The following is a 22,391-nucleotide window of genomic DNA, read 5'->3' on the forward strand; positions in this document are numbered from 1 at the left end:
GCCCGCCTGGCTGAGCTGCGGAGGACCGGAGGCAGCGGGGGTTACAGTGTGGTTACAAACACATATCCGGTTGGCCTCAGCAGCAGATCCTATTTGCAAACGGTTGACCCGCGAGAGTGGATTTCGTCGCGAAGTAAGACCGCAAAACACTTTGTCCACTGGCTCGTTATTGGCACTTTGAGCCTGTGCCTCTCTTTAGGCTGCTCTTGGCAGGTGACAACCTCTCGAGTTCTGCTCCCTATGTGTAAAGAGTGGTACCAACGCTCATTTCCGTGGTTGAGAAACCGCCCAGGGGGGAAGAGGGTGTCTTCCTTCCCCAAACGTCTGCTGTTTCATTTAGGTGGAAAAATATGCTTTCGCAAAATTGTCTAAGCCTGTGCTTTCCTATGTGTTTTTCATGATGATGCAACTGTGATGCGTTCTCGTCTAATTCATAAGAATAAAAAATGTATCATTCATAATATAAACAGTTGCATACTCGGAAATCAACTGTGGAGTTCTAGTTTATATTCAAGGATTCAAAATAAAATCATGCCACAAATCTTTATTGAGCAGCTACTACGATATTGTAATTGTACTACATATGCAAAATTGAGAAATGAAAACAAATCGAATCCTTATGTTCTAGGAGCTGTAGATTTCTACCAGTATGCTCTTATGGTTTGTCCTCTTCCACCATGGAGAACTGAGAATTTATTCATAAAGTGTAGGAGGAAACAACTTTTAGAATTAGACATTTCCTTTTAGCATAAAATACTATTGCTTTAAAATGAAATTTTGCTGCAACAGGCTTGAAGAATACATCTTGAAGCCGTTAAGTGCCCTTGCTATGCTATGCTATGCTAAGTCACTTCAGTCGTGTCCGACTCTGTGACCCCATAGACGGCAGCCCACCAGGTTCCCCGTCCCTGGGACTCTCCAGGCAAGAACACTGGAGTGGGTTGCCATTTCTTTCTCCAATGCATGATTGTCTAATGTACAGAAGCCTCTTTTTACAAACTAACACACATTTAATTCACAGTACTAATATATAGTAAAGCTGGACTGAGGTCTAGCTCCTTCTAGCCCAACAGTTCATTTCTTTATATGTCTAATTCACCTATATTGACTGAACATTTCTCTGAAATCACTTGACTTGTAAAGTCACATGGTACTGTTTTGTGGGTAATTCTCCCACCTACTAGTCAACCTATCCATGTACTTGGGAGGAGTATCCAACAGTGTTAAGTTAAAGGATCCCCTACATGCCCATCTTCTGCAAAGGCATTCGTATACATTTTCGTACCTTGTTCAGCATCTGTTGAGTTGCTATAACGTTGGGGACTGTGCTCTGTACTAGTGATGTAACAGGGGACCCATGAATCACGAAACCAAACTCTTAAGTTGATTCAAATCCCACTCTCCAATTTACCATGTTACTGTAGCCTTTCTAATGCTTGGTTTAAAGAGAATCAACAGTTTTTCATTAAGTATCTCCTAGAGTTGCTTTGATTATTAGTTTTTGTTCGTAAGCGGTCGTCTGTCTTGGTGGGTGGTGCTTATCAGGTAATAACAGGAGTTATTATCAAGAGCCTCTGTGAACTGGAACTCTCAATCTGGTAGCGATTTCACGTTTTAAGAAAACATTATGAAATATCCTCTGTAGATATAAAACAGAGTCCAGAGAATAGGGACTGACAGGAGACAAACACCTATAAACAAACAATTCGGTACAGCTTGGTGCGCATGGGGTTGACCGTGAAAGTCACGACGTTCCAGCTTCAGGCTCCATTTGTGTGGTCACTTCCAAAGCCTTGTTAGGGGCCCTAGAGATGTTGCCACGGTCTTGGGTTTTTGTTAAAAGTTGCAAAAGGTAGTTTTGAATTTTTCTTTCTTTCTTTTTTTTTAATAAAAAGGCCGTCTAAGTGGTACAGGTCTCGGGGTCTAATAAAACATGCATCCGCTCGTGACGGTGCGCCCTGATGAAGGTAGGAGCGGGCTGGGCTGGAAGAAGACAAGAAGTTAAGTGCCCTTATGGGAGCCCTTATGGAAGTGCCGGAACTCACTGCCATACCTCTAACAACCTTCTGGGGCAGACACTCTCTTTGGGAAGAAAAGCGTCCCGCAGCACATCCTGAGGCGTCAGAGGCAGGGCGGGAAGCCTACCGGTGCTCGGAGGATGCCTGACACGCACGGCGGGGGTACCCAGCCCACCGCGATCGCACGCGGTATCCGGCCTCGCGGTATTTTGTCCGTCCCGGGCCTCCGTCGCCGGGGACTCCCCCACTCCCCCGCCCCTACCGGGCCGCCGTCTCTGCGCATGCCCAGGAGGGCGGGGGCCGCCTTCCCCGCTCCCGGGAGGAAGGGCCAGAGCAGGTGATGTGGGAGCCGGCGGGGGCATTTGCCGGCGACACCGAGCGTGAGCCGGAAGTCGGGGAGCCGAGCGCGGCGCCGCGGGAGCTCGGGGCCGGACCGTGGCGACGGCGGCGGCGGTCCGGCGGCGGGAGGCGGAGGAGGACGATGAGGAGCGACGGAAGCGGCGCCGGGGGACGCTGCTGCGCGGCGCCGGCTCCCGAGTGCGCGGCCTGCCCGCGGGTCTGAGTGAGTGCGGGGCGGCCGGCGGGGGGCCTCCGGGGGGCTGCTCGCCGCGGGGCCGTGCGGGGGCGCCTTCGCCGGCTGAGGGGGCCGGAGAGGCCCTGACAGACACCGCTGTGGGCGCCCGGGGCGCGCCTGTGCTCCGCGGGCCGGGAGGGGGCCCGGGGCGCGTCCGAGAGCCGCTGTCCGCGGCGTCTGCAGGGACGCGCGTGAACCCCAGCACCCCCGGCCCGGCCCTCCCGCCCTCGGGACGGGTGCGGCCGGAGCCCCGCTCCCAGGGCTCAGGGGGCTGGGGGCGGCCTGGGCCGCTCACGTCAGGGACAGGCCGTGAGAGCCGCGGCTGTCGGGGCAGGAACTTCGGGGCGCTGACGGAGCCGCCCCGGAGCACCCCCGCGGAGTTGAGAGTCAGTTTGGCTGGAGACGCCCGTGTCAGCAACGTGTGTGGATATTTTTCTACAAAATGCATCACGAGACTTTACTGCCCAAGGCGTCACAACCGCCCCCCACCCCAAACAAGTTTTATTATTCACCGGCCCTTTGAGTTACCTTTACCCCGTAGTACGGACTCAGTGGAAAGACAAAAGGAGATGCGGGCTCTTAAGTGTCAAGCTCGCTTTTCGTGGCATCTTATTCCTGGTATCATTCGATCGGGTGGTTAATTCTTCGTGGGCAGGCTTAGATTGCTCGCATGTCTTTTTTGCTAAAAGGTTAAGTTTTGTTCTAAATAAGAAGTAAATAAGTCACGGTTGATCGTCTAGTGTTCTTGTCCTAATAACTGTCCTGCTGAAGACCTAGACCGCTCATTGTTAATACTTACTGGGTGCCCAGCTTTGCTCAATCTCCTGAAAATCTTTAGGCGGATTTCCATAAGGTGATGTCACTGTCGTCAAGGAATCCGCAGCCCTTGTAAAACAGGTGAGTTAGGCTACACTAGTGAGTGCCACCGCGTGAGTTTGTGCCAACTGCAGGATGTGGCGTGGTTGGCAATAGGGAGCAGAGGTCCAGGGAAGGCTTTCTGAAGGAACTGCCACCCGCGCTGAGTTTTAACAGAAAAGAAGGCGTCGCCCTCGTTACTTCCTGCGGGCCACGGCTCGGGTGTTCTCCAGCGAGTCCTGCCATTGTTTAAAATCCAAGTCGAGCTGACCTGCTAGCTGTACTTTAACCCAGTCTGCTCTCGTAGGTAAACAGAATGCTTTAAATTCTGCCTCCTGTAAGGAGCTGTGTTTATCAATGCACTGTATTACATTTGATCTCAGCCGAGTTGTAATTAGGTGTTTGATCTCCTTTTTACCTACGAGGAGACATATATTTAGAGAGGGTAAGTGGGTTGGCAAAAGCCACCTAGCTATTAACATACCGAGCTTGGAAACAGGCTCCTTCCCATCGCACAGACACTGCCTGCCGCTGATAGTTTCCTTTGGAATGAGGAATTTCCTTTGGAATGAGAACAGGAAGCCAGATGGTGAATATCTGAACCTTGGCGTATATTCAGACACACCTCAGGCCTGGATAAGAGCATTTGCTCACCACGCTGTCCTGGGTTAACCATCCACCCTCACGTTTTGCCATGATCTTTCCTCTCTCGTCTCTTGGAATCTATTTCTATTTCTCTGTTTTTTTCTTTAATTTAGAACTCAGTTGTTACAGATTCTAAAATCTTTCTAATTCTTGTTTAGTCGCCTCCACAACATTTGAGGTCCTTGTATACTCTTTTTACAACAGACTTTTAAAAAAGGATTCTAGTTTTTTCTAATTAAGATTTTTCTTTCCCTGAAGTGATAGGCTGCATAATAAATGACTACATTTTATGTTCCTGTTTCTTGTAAGTCTTAACTCCTACAGCAGTACATTGTACTGGAGTTGCAAAGCGGTAGCGTTTTCAGGCCATGAACTGTGTGTATTTATGAGTTAGCCTGGGAATCTTGCTTCTCCTGTAACATTGATTTTATAAGAAAATGAATTCTAAGTTTGATCCATTTGGTTAATAGTATTTAGAACACTATCCCTTCACAAGTTGGAAACTTCCTGAATTACATTATCATTTTTTATTTTGACATCAGTGTTTACATTTTTAGCCTTGTAGATCTTTTTTCTTTTTTTAAATTTTCTTTCTTTGATATTTATACTCTTAGAACAAATTGTGATTGACTTCCATAGTGACAAGAATCTGTCGTTTTTGTTCTCTCAGAGTTGACTCTTATATGCCAAGTCTTCTGTGTTTCAAGTGAAAGGGAAACCCAAAAATGCTACCGAGTTGCTGTCTAGTATAGTGTTCCAGATGTCTGCTCAAGCTGATTGAAATCCCAGTTAAAAATGCTCTCTGAACTCTTCAGTTGCTATCCAGCATATCCATAGGCAGTTATTGTTCATTTGTCCCATAGGACTATTAATACTCGCTTTTTCATTATTGATGACATGTGGGTAACCATTAGGGAAATAGATAATTCATTCTGTGGTGTCTCCAGCACGCTGATAGCGGCTATTTGTGTTTCCATTTCAGCTGTGCAGCTGGCATGGTTTCCTAACTCCCCAGTGCTTAGCAGAAAAGGAGATACACTAAGGCGGGAAGGCTGAATCTGCTTCTCTGTTACTTGAAATGTGACTGGAAGCTGTGAATTCCCCCAGAGGATACCATTCTCCCCTTGTGATGTAGGGGTCAGGAGTGACACATGAATTTTCTTCCCACTTTGTTCCCTTGAACCTATGCATGGTTTTGTCACTTGTTGGTATGGTTTTTTTAATGTATGAGCAGTTTTTTTTTTTTTTAAACAGAATGTTCCTAAAATCATCAGTTGAGATAGATATAAAGACCTTTAAAATAATAGTACATTTACGACTTTTTAAAATGGTGTTTTGTTTAAAATTGTATTTATTATTGATTACTCTTCAATCAGTTTGTTTTTGAGGAATTCCTATTTAATTCCTGTATAGGTAAAACGTCTTTTATAGTTTTCAAAGACCTTTTCCTGTTGGCAGAATCAGTAAATGAACATATACCATGCAATTCGATGTAAACTTTTGCAGTTTAAAAATGATGATGATAATTAGCATTTACTTTCTTTTTGTGAATCAGTTCCAACCTTCATTAAAATAAAATTTTATCTGTGATTGAAAGAATAACATACTTCTCCAGTTTACTCTGCTGGGAAAGATTGAAGGCAAAAAGAGAAGAGGGCAGCAGAGAATGAGATGGTTTGACAGCATCACCAGCTCAATGGACATTAATTTGAACAAACTTCGGGTGATGGTGAAGGACAGGGAAGCCTGGCGTGCAGCAGTCCATGGGGTCGCAAAGAGTCGGACACGATTGAGCGACTGAACAAAAACAAATCATTGGGACAATCATAATTAAATGTATTCATTCCCATAGTTTGAGTTTTAGTTCTTAATGTAAGTTGTTAATCTTTATTTTAAATTTTTAGATAAAATACTGCCCCATAAAGGATTGATATAAAGAGACTGCCAGCTTCACAGGGAAAGCAGTAGTATTCTTTGGTGAGGAGGAGGTTGAGGGTCGTTGTTACTGTACACTTGGAATTAATCTGGAAGGTGCCATTTGCATCACTGACATTGCTTTTTATTGGAGAGAATAACCTGAGTTCCCTGTGCAAAGCAAAGAAAAAAACCCGTAGAGTTCATGGAAACTCATGATGGTCTTTGAATACCAGCTTTTCTTCTTCCCCTCCCGTTAATTACAGACTCCTAAAACATAACAATGTCGTTTATTCTGTGAAGATTGTTTAGCCAAAGTTATTTTCTACAGCTTTGACTGTGCGTTGTTTAGAAATATTACTTTGGTGGTCTGGGAAGGAGACTGAACATGTTTGATGAGTAAAATATTTTACAGACCTCAGTTGAAATATAAAATCACCACGTCTCCACACATCTGTGATTTCTGGAGTCCTGTATCTCTCAGTAACTTTTCAGGTACTCTAAAAGTCCCATACCAGGGCCTCCAAATTTCCACTGTACCAGTTAGTGAAAACAGTATTATTGATAATTCAATACCTACTTTCCAATTCCAGCCTTTAATTTTTCTCTATTACCTGTAAAGTAGAATTTGTGAGACCTTAGGTATTATTCAGGTAACTGCTTCCTTTTACAAATGTAGAAACTCAGAAAGCGACGTACAAGGATGCTCATTCAGAGTGGTTCCCCACATTTAAACGTGGGCGTGACTAGTCACCCGAGGTGTGCAAAGCAGCAGTGACTGGGTCAAAGCCTCACTCAGGGCGATAGATGACCAGGCTGAAAGGTCAGCTCCCCATGTTTGTCATCTGTCTTATGGCCATAGTCCTTGGGACCCAAAGAAATTATGTGTCTTTACCAAAGATATTTCTCTTCCAGGACCTATAAAGCTTTAGAAACCAGTAAATATTATAATGCACAAAAGATTTAAATTAATGTAGTACCTCATTCTTAATTTAAAGGTGTTAAGTCTTTGCAGAAAAAGGCAATAAAATTATGTAGTTAGGCAGTGTAGAATAGTGGTGCTCAAACTTTTTTTGTTTCAGAGCACCTTCACATTTTAAAAAATTATTGAGGTCTCTAAAGAGTTTTCATATATGTAGACTATGTAGAAAGATATTTATTATTTTAGAAATTAAGAGTGGGAGCTTATAAAATGCATAATTTTATCACTTAAAAATAACAGTAAAAAAATCCATCATATTTTAGCATAATAACATTTTTATGCAAAAGAGCCATCTTTGCCAAAAAATTAGCAAGGAGTTTAGTGCTGTTTTACATTTTTGTAAATATCTTTAATGTCTGTTTAATAGAAGACAGGCATATTATCATGTTTCTACATTCATTGTCATATGGTAGGTTGTTTTCGGTGAAGTTTATAAAGAAAGTCAGGCTCACACAGATTTATGGTTTTAAAGGGGTTATTTTAATAGTCTTTTCAGATAATTGTGGATATACTCAACAGATGGTAGTTTCTTAAAGATCAGTTACATTGTGGAATCTGAAATCCATATCAAAGAACTTTTTGTCTCCGTTATGGTAAAATCCATTGGTTTATCTTTCAATGAATTTTTTTTTATCTGTGCTTGATTTTGGTGACACCAGTCATTGGTCATTGAAAATATTAGTTTACTGTGCTGGGCAGATTCTTCCAAATATTCGCACATTTAATGTGTTGTCAAAAATCACACTTGTTTGTGTCATTACCATCACAGTGCCGTCAGAAGAGCCTCTTAAGTCGAGGAAGCTATTAGCACCTTCACTCATTTTTCAGAAAAAATGTCTGCCGAACACAGAAATCTGAACAACCACAGTTTATCAGTTGTCTTTTTAGGTAAAAATGGTGTCACTTAAATAAAGCAGCTAGTTCCTCCCACACCTCAGATGTGTTTTCAGTACAGTCCATAGGGTCGCAAAGCTTCAGATGGGACTGGGCGCAGCCACACTCAGCAGTAGTGCCTCATGCGCCCCCCTTGCTTGGTCACTCGTTGTCACAAAATGTTGCAAAGTGGACTCACTGATAGAGATATGATAAAGAGGACAGTGGCACCTACATTTTGGTGCCCCTGTCTTGAATCTTGCTAAGGCACTGGCAGCTTCACCCATCTTTCGTTTTGTACCACTAGTGCGCACGTCAGACAGCGAAACGGCAAGCAGCCTTCTAGTCTGCTTACGTTGATCCTGTTGATCTGAAACACCCTTTGAACGGGCCTTGGGGACCCCAGGAGTCTGCAGCCACACTTTGAGAACCACGGGCATAGCGAGGTCTCAGGTTTCATCGGGACCTTATAGTTCACCCAGTTCAACTGCTCTACTTCACACTGCCCTCGCCAAGTATTTATTTAGATTTTGTTTGAATGCTTCCAGTTCCTGTGAATAACTGTGCTAAATGAATAAAAATAAGAGACATAGACAGCTGCTTGATGGAAAGTAAGAGATTCGTAACCCTGGAATTGTGCTTTGTCCTGTTATTTTAAAAAAGTGCATACTTATAAATTTTGAATCGCCTGTAGTGTCTGTGATTGAGATAGCAGATGGGTGCAGGTGTTGATGGCATTGCCTTTCATCTTTAAATCGGATGATAGCCTGCATTGGAATCTGACGAGGCTTGGAAAGCAGCCGTGGGGGTGTTCTGTGGTCTAGGCTGGGCTTGAGAAAGCCCTTGAGAACTCATATAATATTGAGGGTGGGCACACACTTGCTATTAATCTCATTTTTAAGCCTCAGCTTATAGAACAGTTATTTAAATATTTCCCCTTAGGAATGGAACCATTTCCCGTCTTCTGAGTCCACGTGTGAGAGCACGTGACAGAGGTCAAGTGAGCATGTCCGTCATCGCTCCCTCAGTTGACTGGATCCTCAGCTAACCCTGTACCCAGCATGGTGGTTCTGACAGCTCCAAGCTATCCATTCTTTGTATCTTTAGCCTTAAATCGCTTATTGTACTGATATTTAAAGATAGGAAGCATACGGAGTGGTCACGGTGAACCAAACTACTTAATGTTGACCGTAAAATTCTCACAGTGATCATCAGCAGATCCATATGTTTCATTCCTATGATCCAAGTGCTAATAGAGTATAAAAAGATACTACTAATTGTTTCAAAACTGTTCTTTTTAAGAAGCAAACAATCATGATTAGATTTACTTTGGCTATGAATAATAAAAAATTAATCATGTTTTTAATAGGTTATTTTTTGAGAAATGTTCACTAATATCAGTGTGATACTTCTAACCACTTTATCTAAATAAAAAGCACAAAAATTACTTTTCCAAGATTGATATTTTTTATTTAGCTGTAAAACATGCTATGATAATGTGCTAATTTTTGATACTGTAATGTAGATTTAGTCTGCATGTTATATTAAGCCCTAGAATCAGCTGGTTTTCAAAAAAATAACATTCGTTCACATATCATGCTTTTTTGTTCATAATTTACATAAACCATGGAAAACATTAGCTAAGGAGGATTTGTTTAGTTTGGGATAAGTTTGCGTTGCTTATGAAGCATCAGGTACTCAACAAACAGATAAATTGAGATTATGGATGAAGTAGACATGAAGAATTCATAAACAGGTATGATGGAGGCATGAGAAAGAATGAAATCCCCAAGGGAAAGAAGGGTCAGTATACAGGTCCTTGGAAAACACCCCTGTTCAGGGATGGGTCAGAGGGGAGACACACGAGAATTTTATTCTACTGGAAGCCAAGGAAGATTCAAGATTTAGTGCCACTTAGCAGTACATTCGGAGAGGGCAATGGCACCCCACTCCAGTACTCTTGCCTGGGAAATCCCATGGATGGAGGGACCTGGTAGGCTACAGTCCATAGGGTTGCTAAGAGTCAGACACGACTGAGCGACTTCACTTTCACTTTTCACTTTCATGCATTGGAGAAGGAAATGGCAACCCACTCCGGTGTTCTTGCCTGGAGAATCCCAGGGACAGAGGAGCCTGGTGGGCTGCCGTCTCTGGGGTCGCACAGAGTCGGACACGACTGATGCGACTTAGCAGCAGCAGCAGCAGTACACTGTTGCAGTGTGGACGAGAAAAATCCATTGGATTCATTAGCAAGCGGGGTTTGCTTTTTATGAGAGATCCTCATGATAGCTCATGCTTTTCATTGAATTCTCTTAGTGGTTAAGCAGGTGCTGGAATGGTTAAAGACACAGACAGATGGACTTGAGAGTCAGTTAATGTGTGATAATTTGGCAAAGGCATGATTGAGAAATGGGAATAAGTTAGATATTTATTTAAGATGTGGGACTTTCCTTGTAGCTCATTCGATAAAGAATCTGCCTGCCATGCAGGAGACCCGGGTTTGATCCCTGGGTCGGAAAGATTCCCTGGAGAAGGAAATGGCAACCCACTCCAGTATTCTTGCCTGGAAAATCCCATGGACAGGGGAGCCTGGAGGGCTACAGTCCATGGGGTCGCAAGAGTTGGACACGACTTAGTGACTGACAACCACCACCACCAGGCGTGAGGTTAAAAACATGGTAATAATGTAAAAGAAGCGTGGAAGATGAGGGATACTGGGCACCGGGCTTCTGTGCTCAACAGGGCTAACGTCCTTTCCCTCTAAACAACTTTTCTAATCCGTGTAAACTTGGGTTTCACTTCAGGTATGTTAAACTCACCGTTCATCTCGATTGCTTATGGTTCTAAGATGTTATCAGCAAATGCAGTGCAGCATGCAGAAGAGCCTGGCAAAAATCCACCTCTTCTGGCAACACCTTTCATGAATGTTTGCCTCCTAAGATGTACTGTCTAAGGGGTAACTAATTGCCTTGCTTATTCTGCATGACCAGCAGCAGTGGTCTTGGGTTCAGCTGGACATTCTCAAAAGACGCAGTAGACCATACCTGACACCAGCCTCCCACTGCCTTGTTGAGAGATTCGGATAGAAGACCCGGCTTGGCAGAGTCGAGTGCGTCATTCCACGTGACGACTCAGGCGGGCGGGAAGAGGATGCAGGGCTGGGAGCAGGTGGTGCTGTGACCCAACTGCTTCATGCCCCACAGGAAACGGGGTCTTTTGTTGCGAGACAGAGGCATAGTGTCCAGGACTCAGCAGAGAGCACGCCAGGCACACACCTTACCCCGCTCAGCCCAGACTCGGCTCTGCAGTGGTGTCAGGCCCACCACACAGAGAGCTCCTCAGAAACGTTTCTCATCGCCTACCTGTGGGAGGTTCCCACGGAAACAGTGCTTGAGGGTTAACCAGAGGTCATCGCTTTTTCCTGGGGGAGAAGAGGTTTTGTTAACCCTTTATTCACACTAATTTTTTTGGCAAAACAGATGGGAAACTTGCTGCTAGCTTTAGGATCTGTTGACTGTTTTCAAGGAAGTGTTGCATTTTTTACTGACCATCATAGCATCTGGGTTTATGCGAAGTTATTTTTACATCTCAACAGATGGCTCAAGTTATGCCTTGAATAATTGTACTTGGTTGATAGTTTCATCAAATTTGTTCAGTAGAAGTCCTTCCTGGATAGTTTGCTAGATCCAGCTCTTTGAAGAGCATGGAGCTATGGTACAGAATGGGGACGGAAGTCGTTGGCAATTGGGTTAGCAGACATAAGGCAGTCCGTGAGCAGAGGTCTCTTTCTAAACCACCGGAATGCTGCAGTGTATTCAAGAGAAGACACACACTCTCTAGAACATTTTTTATTAACCAGTCCTTAAAATTGACTTCCATTTGCTATTCCTCAAAGTGAATTGGCTTTTATTGACTTGCACAGTGTAACAATCCATTGCAAGATTGCATTTGTGTATCACAAAGTCATTTAATGTAGGTGACTTTTCAGGAAAGCTTTGTGGAAAACTGCAAGGTTAATCCTATATTCCTAAGCAATAATGGACTCAAATATGCCACTTTCCTGATGTCCACTCTTAAATATACATGTCCAGTGTTCAGAATGCAGTTACGTGAGCATTTTAAAAATTCTCATTCTACCAAAAAAAAAATTCAAACTGAAAATAAGTGATACACCCAAAATTACTTAACAAATATATGGTAGAACAGACTTTAAGGTGATGGAATTTTACTGTGTTTTTTTCCTGATATGTCACAAAACACATGATATTTGAGTTACACATGTCTCTGATACTTCTGTCATAAATGATTGGCTTGATTATGAAAAAAAATGTACCTTTTTTCACTAAAGAAATATCTTAAATGATACATTTTTCCCAAATGGTTCAGTGCTCTAGTGTATTTGTATGTTATATCCCAGACCTTATTAATCCTAATCGTTATACAAACATTGTTTTGTTTTGATGTATCAAATAAATGCCAGTCTATTTCCGAATTTTCCTATACAACTCCTAGTTATAAATGAAAGTCATTCTCTTAGACTTAACAGAAATAAGGATTAAATTAAGTAAATGTTAGCATTAGATGAAAAAGGAAAGTGGTCAGATGTGGCTCTGAGACCTGGCCCTACAGTGACGGTCATAGAGCAGCGCTGTGTAGTGGCTGTTGGTGGATAGTCGTCCCGGACCGTGAACCGCGTTGGCTGTCCACCTGGACCCCAGGGCTGGGATTCAGGCCTCCGTGCCTCGGCTTGTTCAGCTGCTGTAGTGCAGCCTCTTTCTCTCAGCCTGGTTCTTCCCAGGTCTGACCCTTAATGCCCAGGTCCTGCTGCCCTGTCTTCTAAGCTTGGATACCTGCTTTTCTCTTACTGTTGAGCTTGTTGTAATAAAACTTGCCACAACTGGGTGGCAGTATTGGTTTCAGAGCAGCTTCAGAAGAACGCTAGGCTGTTGGTTTGTGTTCAAAGAGAGTCATTTGAACAAAAACTCAAATTTGAAAATCCATGTTTAGTGAAATAGTTAACAATTTTTGGTGAGATAATGATGAAAAATTAAATCTATTAAATTATCTAACTCATCTTTATAGCCAGCATAATTTAACTTGATCTTCAGTATTTAATTTGATGAACTAAATACTACATTTAAAAGTTTATGGCATACAGTAAAATTTTAAAGATAAGTCATTAACAGTTATTTACTAAATTTAAGACTAACTTTATGGATAGTTTTGTTAGTGAGTAAAAGATAATTTTTTTTAATGGTAAATACTTAAGTAGATGACTACAAAACATTGTAGCATCTCACCTTTTTTGCCTTTTTAAGACGGTATGTGTAAATTTTATTTGATTATAAAAGCATTGACTTCTGAAAGCTTTTCTTCTGTATTTTCTTTATATCACTTATATTTTTCAGCAAAGTTTTAAAAGATTTTTTCTCCAGTGAGTAATTTTCTTCACTTACCTCTGGTTCTCAGATAGAATTTTCTGTGTCTTTGTTTCACACCTGTCCCCCAAGTGTCTACAGCCGTATCAGTATGCCGCAGCAGTCTTTGCTGACTCCCTGGTGTGAAGTTGCAGTCAGGGCTGTGTAAAGATTGAACATGTTGCACAGTGCTAGCAGTCTGAAGTTTCTTTTAAATCAGTTATGAAACACAAATTATTAGACCGTTTCTTAAAAATAATACAGAGTCGGACACGACTGAGCGACTTCACTTTCACTTTTCACTTTCACACATTGGAGAAGGAAATGGCAACCCGCTCCAGTGTTCTTGCCTAGAGAATCCCAGGGACAGGGGAGCCTGGTGGGCTGCCGTCTCTGGGGTCGCAGAGAGTCGAACACGACTGAAGTGACTTAGCAGCAGAAAGGGCTTCCCAGATGGCGATAGTGGTAAAGAATCTACCTGCCGATGCAGGAAATGCAAGGGACAAGGGTTCTATCCTTAGGTTGAGAAGATCCCCTTGAGAAGGAAATGGCAACACACTCCAAGATTCCTGTCTGGAAAATTCCATAGACAGAAGAGCCTGGTGGGCTATGGTCCACGGGGCCTCAAAAAGTGATTGAGCACAGTTTTAAATTGTTTTTTAAATTTATCTACGCGAGAACCTCCAAATGGGGAAGGGATACTTTATTTTTTTTATCCTAGTTTAATTATAATTTTTTTCTATAATGTGGAAAATTGACAATAAAGCATATTGGATTGATCTTGACAGGTTAGACTCTGTTAACTCCCTCTTTAATAAAATTTGCCCTCAATCTACTTAGCTTAATAATTGTGTAGGATACAAAATCAATATACAAAAATATGTTGTGTTTCTATAAGCTAATAATGACCTATCAGAGAAATTACGACAATATCGTATATGGTTTCATTGAGGAGAATAAATAGGTAGGCAGAACACTCTTTGACTTAAATTGCAACAGTGTTTTTTGGATCTGTCTTCTCCAGTCATGGAAACAAAAGCAAAAAATAAACAAATGGGACCTAATTAAACTTAAAAGCTTTTGCACAGTGAAGGAAACCACAGATAAAATGAAAAGACAACCTATGGACTGGGAAACAATATTCGCAAATCATGAGACCAACAAGGGCTTATTTTCCAGAATAGACAAACAGCTTATACAGCTCAATATCAAAAACACAGCAAAACACCACAACCCAATCAAAAAATGTGCAGAAGACCTAAATAGACATTCCTCCGAAGAAGACGTGCACGGGGCCAGTGGCACGTGAAGAGGCGCTCAGCGTCACCAGTTGGAGAAATGCAGATCAGAGCCGCAGTGAGGCGCTACCGCAGGTGTTCTCACCCGCACCTATGTGTGCTACTGGCCTCTGACTAGACTGGCTGTGGGGTCATCGTGCAGCATGTGCAGTAGACCTGAAGCTGACGTAATGTTACGTGTCCCTTCACCTCCGTGTAGAAACTGCCCTCACCCTCCTCAGCTGGCCAGTGGATGCACCAGGAGCCTTGGCGCCTGGCTTCCTGGCCTCCGGGCTCTTCTGCCTGCAAAGCTGGGACGTGGCCAATCCACTTAGGCTCCTGAGCCTGTGTTCCCTCCTGGAAAAAATGGGGAACATGGCATCAGTTTATTTTTCTCTTAAATCAAGGAAAATACATGAAGGAAAGTATTTTTAACGCCTTTTTTTTTAAAACCTGCATTTTTTTTCTTTTTAGAAAATGAATATATTTAATGCGTATTTGTCTTTCATCAGTACAGCAGTGGAGGGTGAAAACAGCTTGGGAACTGAAGGGACCAAGAGCATTAGGACGGGCGGTTTTATGGATGGCCTGGTGTGGTTTCCAAGGATTCTCCTGGTGATGGGATTGGTTACATCGTGGATCTAACTTTTAAGCTAATAGATACATGTCACCTCACTGACTCTCTCTCTCTCTCTTTCTGTCTCTAGGACACTTGCAGAGAGCCACGATGGAAAAGTCCTGGATGCTGTGGAACTTTGTTGAAAGATGGCTGGTAGCTTTGGCTTCCTGGTCTTGGGCTCTCTGCCGCATTTCTCTTTTATCTTTAATAGTGACCTTTCATCTGTATGGAGGCATTGTCTTACTTCTGTTAATATTCATATCAATAGCAGGTATTCTGTATAAATTCCAGGATGTATTGCTTTACTTCCCAGAACAGCCATCTTCTTCGCGCCTTTATGTTCCCATGCCCACTGGTATTCCACATGAAAACATTTTCATCAGAACCAAAGATGGAGTGCGTCTGAATCTTATTTTGATAAGATACACTGGAGACAGCTCGCCCTATTCCCCGACTATAATTTATTTTCACGGGAACGCAGGCAACATAGGCCACAGGTTGCCAAATGCCTTGCTCATGTTGGTTAACCTCAAAGTCAATCTGCTGCTGGTCGACTACCGAGGCTACGGGAAAAGTGAAGGAGAGGCAAGTGAAGAAGGACTCTACCTGGATTCTGAGGCTGTGCTGGACTATGTGATGACCAGACCCGACCTTGACAAAACAAAAATTTTCCTTTTTGGCCGTTCCTTGGGAGGAGCGGTAGCTATTCATTTGGCTTCTGAGAATTCACATAGGATTTCAGCCATTATGGTTGAGAACACATTTTTAAGCATACCACACATGGCCAGCACTTTATTTTCATTCTTTCCAATGCGTTACCTTCCTTTATGGTGCTACAAAAATAAGTTCTTGTCCTACAGAAAAATCTCTCAGTGCAGAATGCCTTCTCTCTTCATCTCCGGACTCTCCGACCAGTTAATCCCACCAGTAATGATGAAGCAGCTCTATGAGCTCTCCCCGTCTCGGACTAAGAGATTAGCCATTTTTCCCGATGGAACTCATAATGATACGTGGCAGTGCCAGGGTTACTTCACGGCCCTCGAACAGTTCATCAAAGAAGTAATAAAGAGTCCTTCTCCTGAAGAGATGGCCAAAACTTCATCTAATGTAACAATTATATGATGTTTTCGTTTTCATTAATGCACTGTATTTTAATTTGTGCAGAATGATAAAAAAAAATACTCCTTTCTAGAAGCGTGTTATGTCTGTACTTGTCTGAAGAGTGACATTAAACTTTGAAAGGACTTCAGTGCTCCTTTAAAATGATCCAAATAGTTTTTTACATTTGAAAAACTATAATTATTGGGATTATTTCATACATTTTCACCAGACTTTTCAGTGTGGTTGCGTATCCATATCTTTAGTTTAATATGCTATTATAGCATATTCAAAAGTTTCTTGTTGCCCAAGATGTACGTGTAATCTGTGTGACACTTAGATTAATGACTAAGTGTGAAAGGAGATATGTAAACGAGAAACCTTTGGGTATTATTCCTTTAGTAAATACTGGGACAATCATGGTAAGCAAACTTAGTTCTGTAATTGCATTTTTCACCTTAAAAATTAAAATGAAATGCATGGTGGTGTTTTATTCCTTGACTTATGCAATGCACTGTTTTTAATGTAAATAGTACTGATCATATACCAGTGTATATGGTAGCCTGGGTTATATCTATTTTTATGTAAACTCTATTTTGTTTTTAGCCAGAAATGAAATTGAGGCCTGTGTGCAGGTCGCCGTTGACTTTTGCTCTGCTGAATCCTGAGATCCAGCCTTTTCTTCAAAATAAATGGGACCCCCTTTTCCAGTGTAAATGTACCATGTTTTGTTAGGTACAGTCTGGATCATGGCATGTAAAAACAGAAATTGAGACTTTTACTGCAGCTTTGATGTGCATATTTGAACTTTTTAACATTTGTATCAATGATTTTGGTGGCAAAAAGAGTTCTAGCTTCTGTCATTTTGTAAGTCTACAGCTGAACCACTAATAGCGGTCATAATGAAGATCAGAACCTATTTAAGAATCAATTAGGAAGTCTTATTACATTATTGTACATACTGTTTTACAAAAATTCCTACGTTTGCTTTTTTAAATCCAAATATCTACGTGGATCTATCCCACTGAAGCCAAGGTAACATTTATTGGATTTTCTGAAAATAGAAGTGACGAAAACAAAAGTAAATGAAAATTATCTTCTTCAGCTTAACGTTTCAGTTATAAAATAGAGGAGCTGCATCAAAGGACAGCTTTAGGAAGTCTTATTTATTCATTTTCTACCTGTGAGAATGTGTGAGTGAAAGAACTCTAGAGCTTTTTATCACAGAACCTATTACCACGTTTAACCATTAAATGGCTGTAAGTGAGAAGTAGTATTTAGACATATAGAAGAGTAAGAAAAATCTTACTTAAAAAAAGAGCCCCTTAAACTTACAAGATTACCTGAAAAAACATAAGCAGTCCTCAAAAATTAGAGGTAATTGAGATGTGTACATTATTGCATCAGCTCTAACGTACGCTGTTGTGAATATTTTAGCTGTGTTTATTGGCTTTGTACAAGTAGCTCGGACAGAGAAAGAATGGATCAGTAATCTTGACCTCAGTCAAAAACTCTGTGAAGACAGGGCAGGAGACACTTTTGCCAAATCACATTCTTGTCTCTCACTTTCTGTCAGTGTTTAAGAAAAAATAAAATACAGCAAGTGTGAGTTCTCAAGGATAAATGTTTTCTATAAATTGTAAAAACATCATGCATTTAAAAACAAAATTGGAAACGCATATCATGGAAGGTGTATTTTGTATGCATAAATTCACGACAATTAAAGGCTGCTTTCATTCTGTCAATCATTGCTGTGTAGAATGACTATCCCAGATAGTAATACGTTAAAAAGGAAGAAGACCCGAAAATGTAGTGTATCTAGACATGAGCTTACCCAGACTTGTGTCACTTTTTAGCGTTTACAAAGTACATTATGTTTTCTTGTGATCATTTAGTACACTGGAGCAATTTATCAACTTTAGTTATAAATATACTGATGAAGCATAAAAAGCTTTTTCTTCATCAGTGTTTCGTTTAATGCTGCTGTTTTTCTTAGTACTTCAGGTTTATTTTTTGTTTGTTTTTAGCAACCTCCCCACCGGTTTTTTTGTGTATCCCATTCCTACCTTTGTTCTTCTCTTTGGGTTGAGGAACCTTTCTTTCTGCAGCAAAGGGGAGAGGTTGTGTCTAGGGCTGTAGTATTTAAATCTCTTTCCTAGCTTCTTTGTGTATTTGAGGCTATTTCCTTAAATGGGAAACAGGTAGAAGACAAACTCCTATTATCAGGGGTTCATGAAGCCCATGGCATCATTTTTTTTTTTTTAAACATCTAATTTTGTGGCCAAAGCAACTGGTCAAGAAAACATGAATTCATGAGTCACACCTTCATTTTGGACTCATCTCTTAGTGGGTATAGGCTTGTGTCCGTCTTATTAATTTCTGTCTCATTTATGCAAGAGCAGCTGTAGGCATTTCTGGATGAGGTTTTAAATGTAATTTGGAAATCCTAGAGTGATTTTTAAAAATAGAATAAAATTGATTGAGATCAAAATCCATTATTCTAAAAGGGATTATTGGAAGTAAAATGGTGAAGAGTATCCTAAAGAAAGACACTGCAAAATACAGGAGGAAACCGTTCCTAACAGATACAAGAATACTAACAAGATAAAGACAACTGGAAAGGTGAATGAGACATGTGTCCCTAAGGGTGGCTCTAGGATGTAATTAGCTGCTGAGGTTGGTGACAAGGAAGCAGAACATGGAACGCAGAACGTAGGAACCACGGCGTTTCTAACAGAGAAGGCGACTGGAGCACCTGTTAATTGTATCTACCCTACGTCTTTGCAAATACTTTGACTGTAAAACGTATTTTCATTAAAATGGTATTCTGAATTTTGTTATGGGGCAGCTTAAATTTATTTTTTTCTTGAATGTAGACAGTTGATAATAACCCGTGTTCTACCTTTGTGTCACCAGATTAATGACACTGTAATCCTTGCTGAGGATTCATGCCACCTGATGCTTTCATACTCATTTCTTATGAGTAGTTTATACCATTTGGTTTGAGATGGGTCTGGGCTTGTTTGGTGGACTTAACGAAGGCCATATTCAATTTTATATAAACTATCATGCAAGCCCGGCCAAAGTGTAGTTTTTGATTGAGTCCCTTCCTTGAGGTTAGGAGTAAATACGGTAAGTCTTAAAAAGGGATGTCACTGACATCCCTTTTTAAATTAGGTCGTGATTGAGAGAGCCGAAAACCTCCACTGACCTTTCCCCTCTTCGTTTTTCTTAATATGTTTGACTGCAGTTATGGAGAAAGAAACGTGAAAAGAGTACTTTTGGATTATCTGCTTAAATTTATGTATTTTCATATCACTCAGGTAAAGTTGTGAATGACAGAGCACAGACATCTATTTTTTAAATCAGAGTAGAAAATAAAAAGCACTTCTGTTAACTTATATTGCCATATATGCACATCATCTTAGCTAATCAGAAATAGTGTGTTCATTTGTGTGGCAAAATAAATGCATTCATTCTAATAGTAGTCAACACATTTTTGCCAGATGGCACAAATATACCTCCATTTATATTTTGTTTCTCAAAAATGTAGTTTAACAATAGGACTGTGTATAAGAGACACTTTTATGAAAAGTGTCATATATACATACGTAACAGGGATGAGTGTATGTTGAACAATTTCTGTCAGTACACCATATGCTGGAAATTCCAAGTTGTTTGCAACCCATTCAGATACATTCAGGATAAAATAAGTTAATCCAATTTCATAATGTAAATCATATTTTGTTATTTGCCATAGTTTATTTGAAGCCGTAATAAACTTTTATAACTCAGATTTGAATGTCATAGTGCATTATGTGGTAATCATGGCAAGCAAACATTGACATTTGTTTTTTTACAAATAAATTTCTTTTAAAATATACTTTCTATTTTTCTGTACTGACATATGCAATAAATTGATACATTAAAAGTTTGATTAATGTCTTAAGATAGTTTGTTTTCAGTCTTTTCTATTAACCTAAATTATATGAAAGGACATTAAATCTTCCTCAGTGGTCAAATAAACTCACGAATTTGTACTGAAATTAATGAATTTTTATTGGTGTGAATAAAAAGTTAGATCTACTTTCTCTTCCCTATATATATATATATATATATATATAAAATGAATGTAGTCCCATTAATATATATATTAATGTATAATAATTATACATTATTATAATGTATAATATTATACATTATTATAATGTATTATTCTCCCACATACATTTCATTTAGCCTAATATTAAATATTTCCTGTATGTGAACTGCTGGTGGATGAGACCCAAAGCATTTGATTAGTTATAATCAAATGAATGAATGGATTTTAACTGTTCTTAGTTAATGTTGCCTTGAGAGTTCATAAAGTGCCTTTTTGTGAAATTCTGCTTTTCTTCTCATTAGTATTGAGTTAATGATTCGGGGTTAATTATAAAGATGCCCCAATAGTCACTCGACCTTTAGGGGTCTGTAGCTTGCTTTACGTAACCAGAAATCTGTTTGCTTAGATAGTGTCAGAACCAGCTAGATGACGGGAAAGTGGCCCCTTGCAAGCAGAGGTGAAGATGTCACCTGGAAGAGACTGCTGTTGCATGGGTCGATCTGGGGCAAAGTAGGATCCCCAGTGTGCTTCCTGTGGGATCACCAACCTGGATTCCTGGGGGAGCAGTTTTCAGATCTCTAGTTCTTAACTTTCAAAGGGTAATTTTTCCACATTCCTGATTCACTCTCCAACTCTTGCTTTACACCTTAAAGATGATGAGTAGTTGGGTCTGGTTAGAGAATGTAACTCCTGTCTTATTAAGGGGAGTGAGTGATAGTTGCTCAGTCATGCCTGACTCTTTGCAACCCCATGGACTATAGCCTGCCAGGCTCCTCTGTCCATGGGATTCTCCAGGCAAGAACATTGGAGTGGGTTGCCATGCCCTCCTCCAGGGGATCTCCTCGACCCGGGGATCTCCCCAACCCAGGGATCAAACCCACCTCTCTGACTGTCTCTTGCTTTGGCAATCGGGTTCTTTTTCACTCCTGGGAAGTCCATATATATATATATATATATATGTATCTGTGTGTGTATATATACATACCCATGCTCCAAACCTGATGAAGCATGAGATTCTTGAAGTTCCCCTGCCTCCCTCCATTAGAATCCTTTTCTGCCTGATTAGCTGGAGATAGTTTATGTTGTTTGCACCTAAGAGACACCTGAGGGGTAGAACATCCAAAAGAAGATGCTGAAAAGGCCTCTTGGTTTGGGGAAGGAGCTCTGGGCTAAAGATGGGTGTCTTAGTCACCATCAGAGGCACGACAAGAACGGGTGGTGGACAGCGGTGTGACTGTACTTCATGCACCGAACTGCTCATCCAAAAATGGATAAAATGGTCAGTCTTGTGTTATGCGTATTTGTCCACAGTTTTAAAAACAGGAAAGAGTGGATGAGAATGTTTAGGGCAAGAGTCTAAAAGGAAAGGAGAATGTAGGACCTAGGCTGAGGAGTAGGAGAAGGAGAGAAGTCTCAGAGGAGACAGAATGAGCTGTTCTGTTCTGCTCTGGGCAGTCGATGGCCCTGTGCGCATGCCAAGTCACTTCAGTTGTGTCTGACTCTGCAACCCTGTGGTGTGTCCCACCAGGCTCCGTGAGATTCTCCAGGCAAGAATACTGGTGGGTCCCCATTTCCTCCTCCAGGGGATCTTCCTGACTCAGGGATCAGACCCAAGTCTCCTGCGTTGGCAGGTGGGCTCTTTACCGATAGCGCCACCTGGGAGTAGCTGGCACTTGGTTGCTCAGAATAAGTTTGTAGCCTTGTTCATGGTCTGAATGAACGAATGAGTTTACTCCTCAACTGGGGTGCTTCTGAGCTTGCTGAGTGTTAAGCGCAGGTGTAATTACGTATGGGTGATAAAATTTGGTATAAAGTATCATGGTGAACAAGATTAGCAAATTGAGGTCATAGCTTAGAATGGCTTCTTTTATCAAAGAGCAGAGTCCGCAGGAACTGGATGGTGAAGGGGAGACACAGACCAGTGCCATTGACTGACGTCGTCAGAAGCAAGGTGCTGGCAGGATTGTGAACGGTTACATTTCAGAGACCAGATTGCATATAACTATTAAACAGTAAG

The 22,391-nt window shown here is 41.3% G+C and overlaps 1 protein-coding gene across 2 annotated transcripts; it reads left to right on the plus strand.

Annotated features, from left to right (window-relative positions):
* The first annotated feature begins 32 nt into the window (after positions 1 to 32).
* ABHD13 (abhydrolase domain containing 13) lies at positions 33 to 20,221 on the plus strand. Of its 2 annotated transcripts, none has more exons than XM_024999859.2 (2): positions 33 to 133; positions 15,263 to 20,221. In XM_024999859.2, the coding sequence occupies exon 2, from the start codon at positions 15,283 to 15,285 to the stop codon at positions 16,294 to 16,296; it is 1,014 nt and encodes a 337-aa protein (XP_024855627.1). In that variant the 5' UTR covers positions 33 to 133; positions 15,263 to 15,282; the 3' UTR covers positions 16,297 to 20,221.
* Positions 20,222 to 22,391: the final 2,170 nt, after the last annotated feature.

Source organism: Bos taurus, chromosome 12, assembly GCF_002263795.3.
Source record: "Bos taurus isolate L1 Dominette 01449 registration number 42190680 breed Hereford chromosome 12, ARS-UCD2.0, whole genome shotgun sequence".
In the NCBI taxonomy this organism is placed as follows: Eukaryota; Metazoa; Chordata; class Mammalia; order Artiodactyla; family Bovidae; genus Bos; species Bos taurus.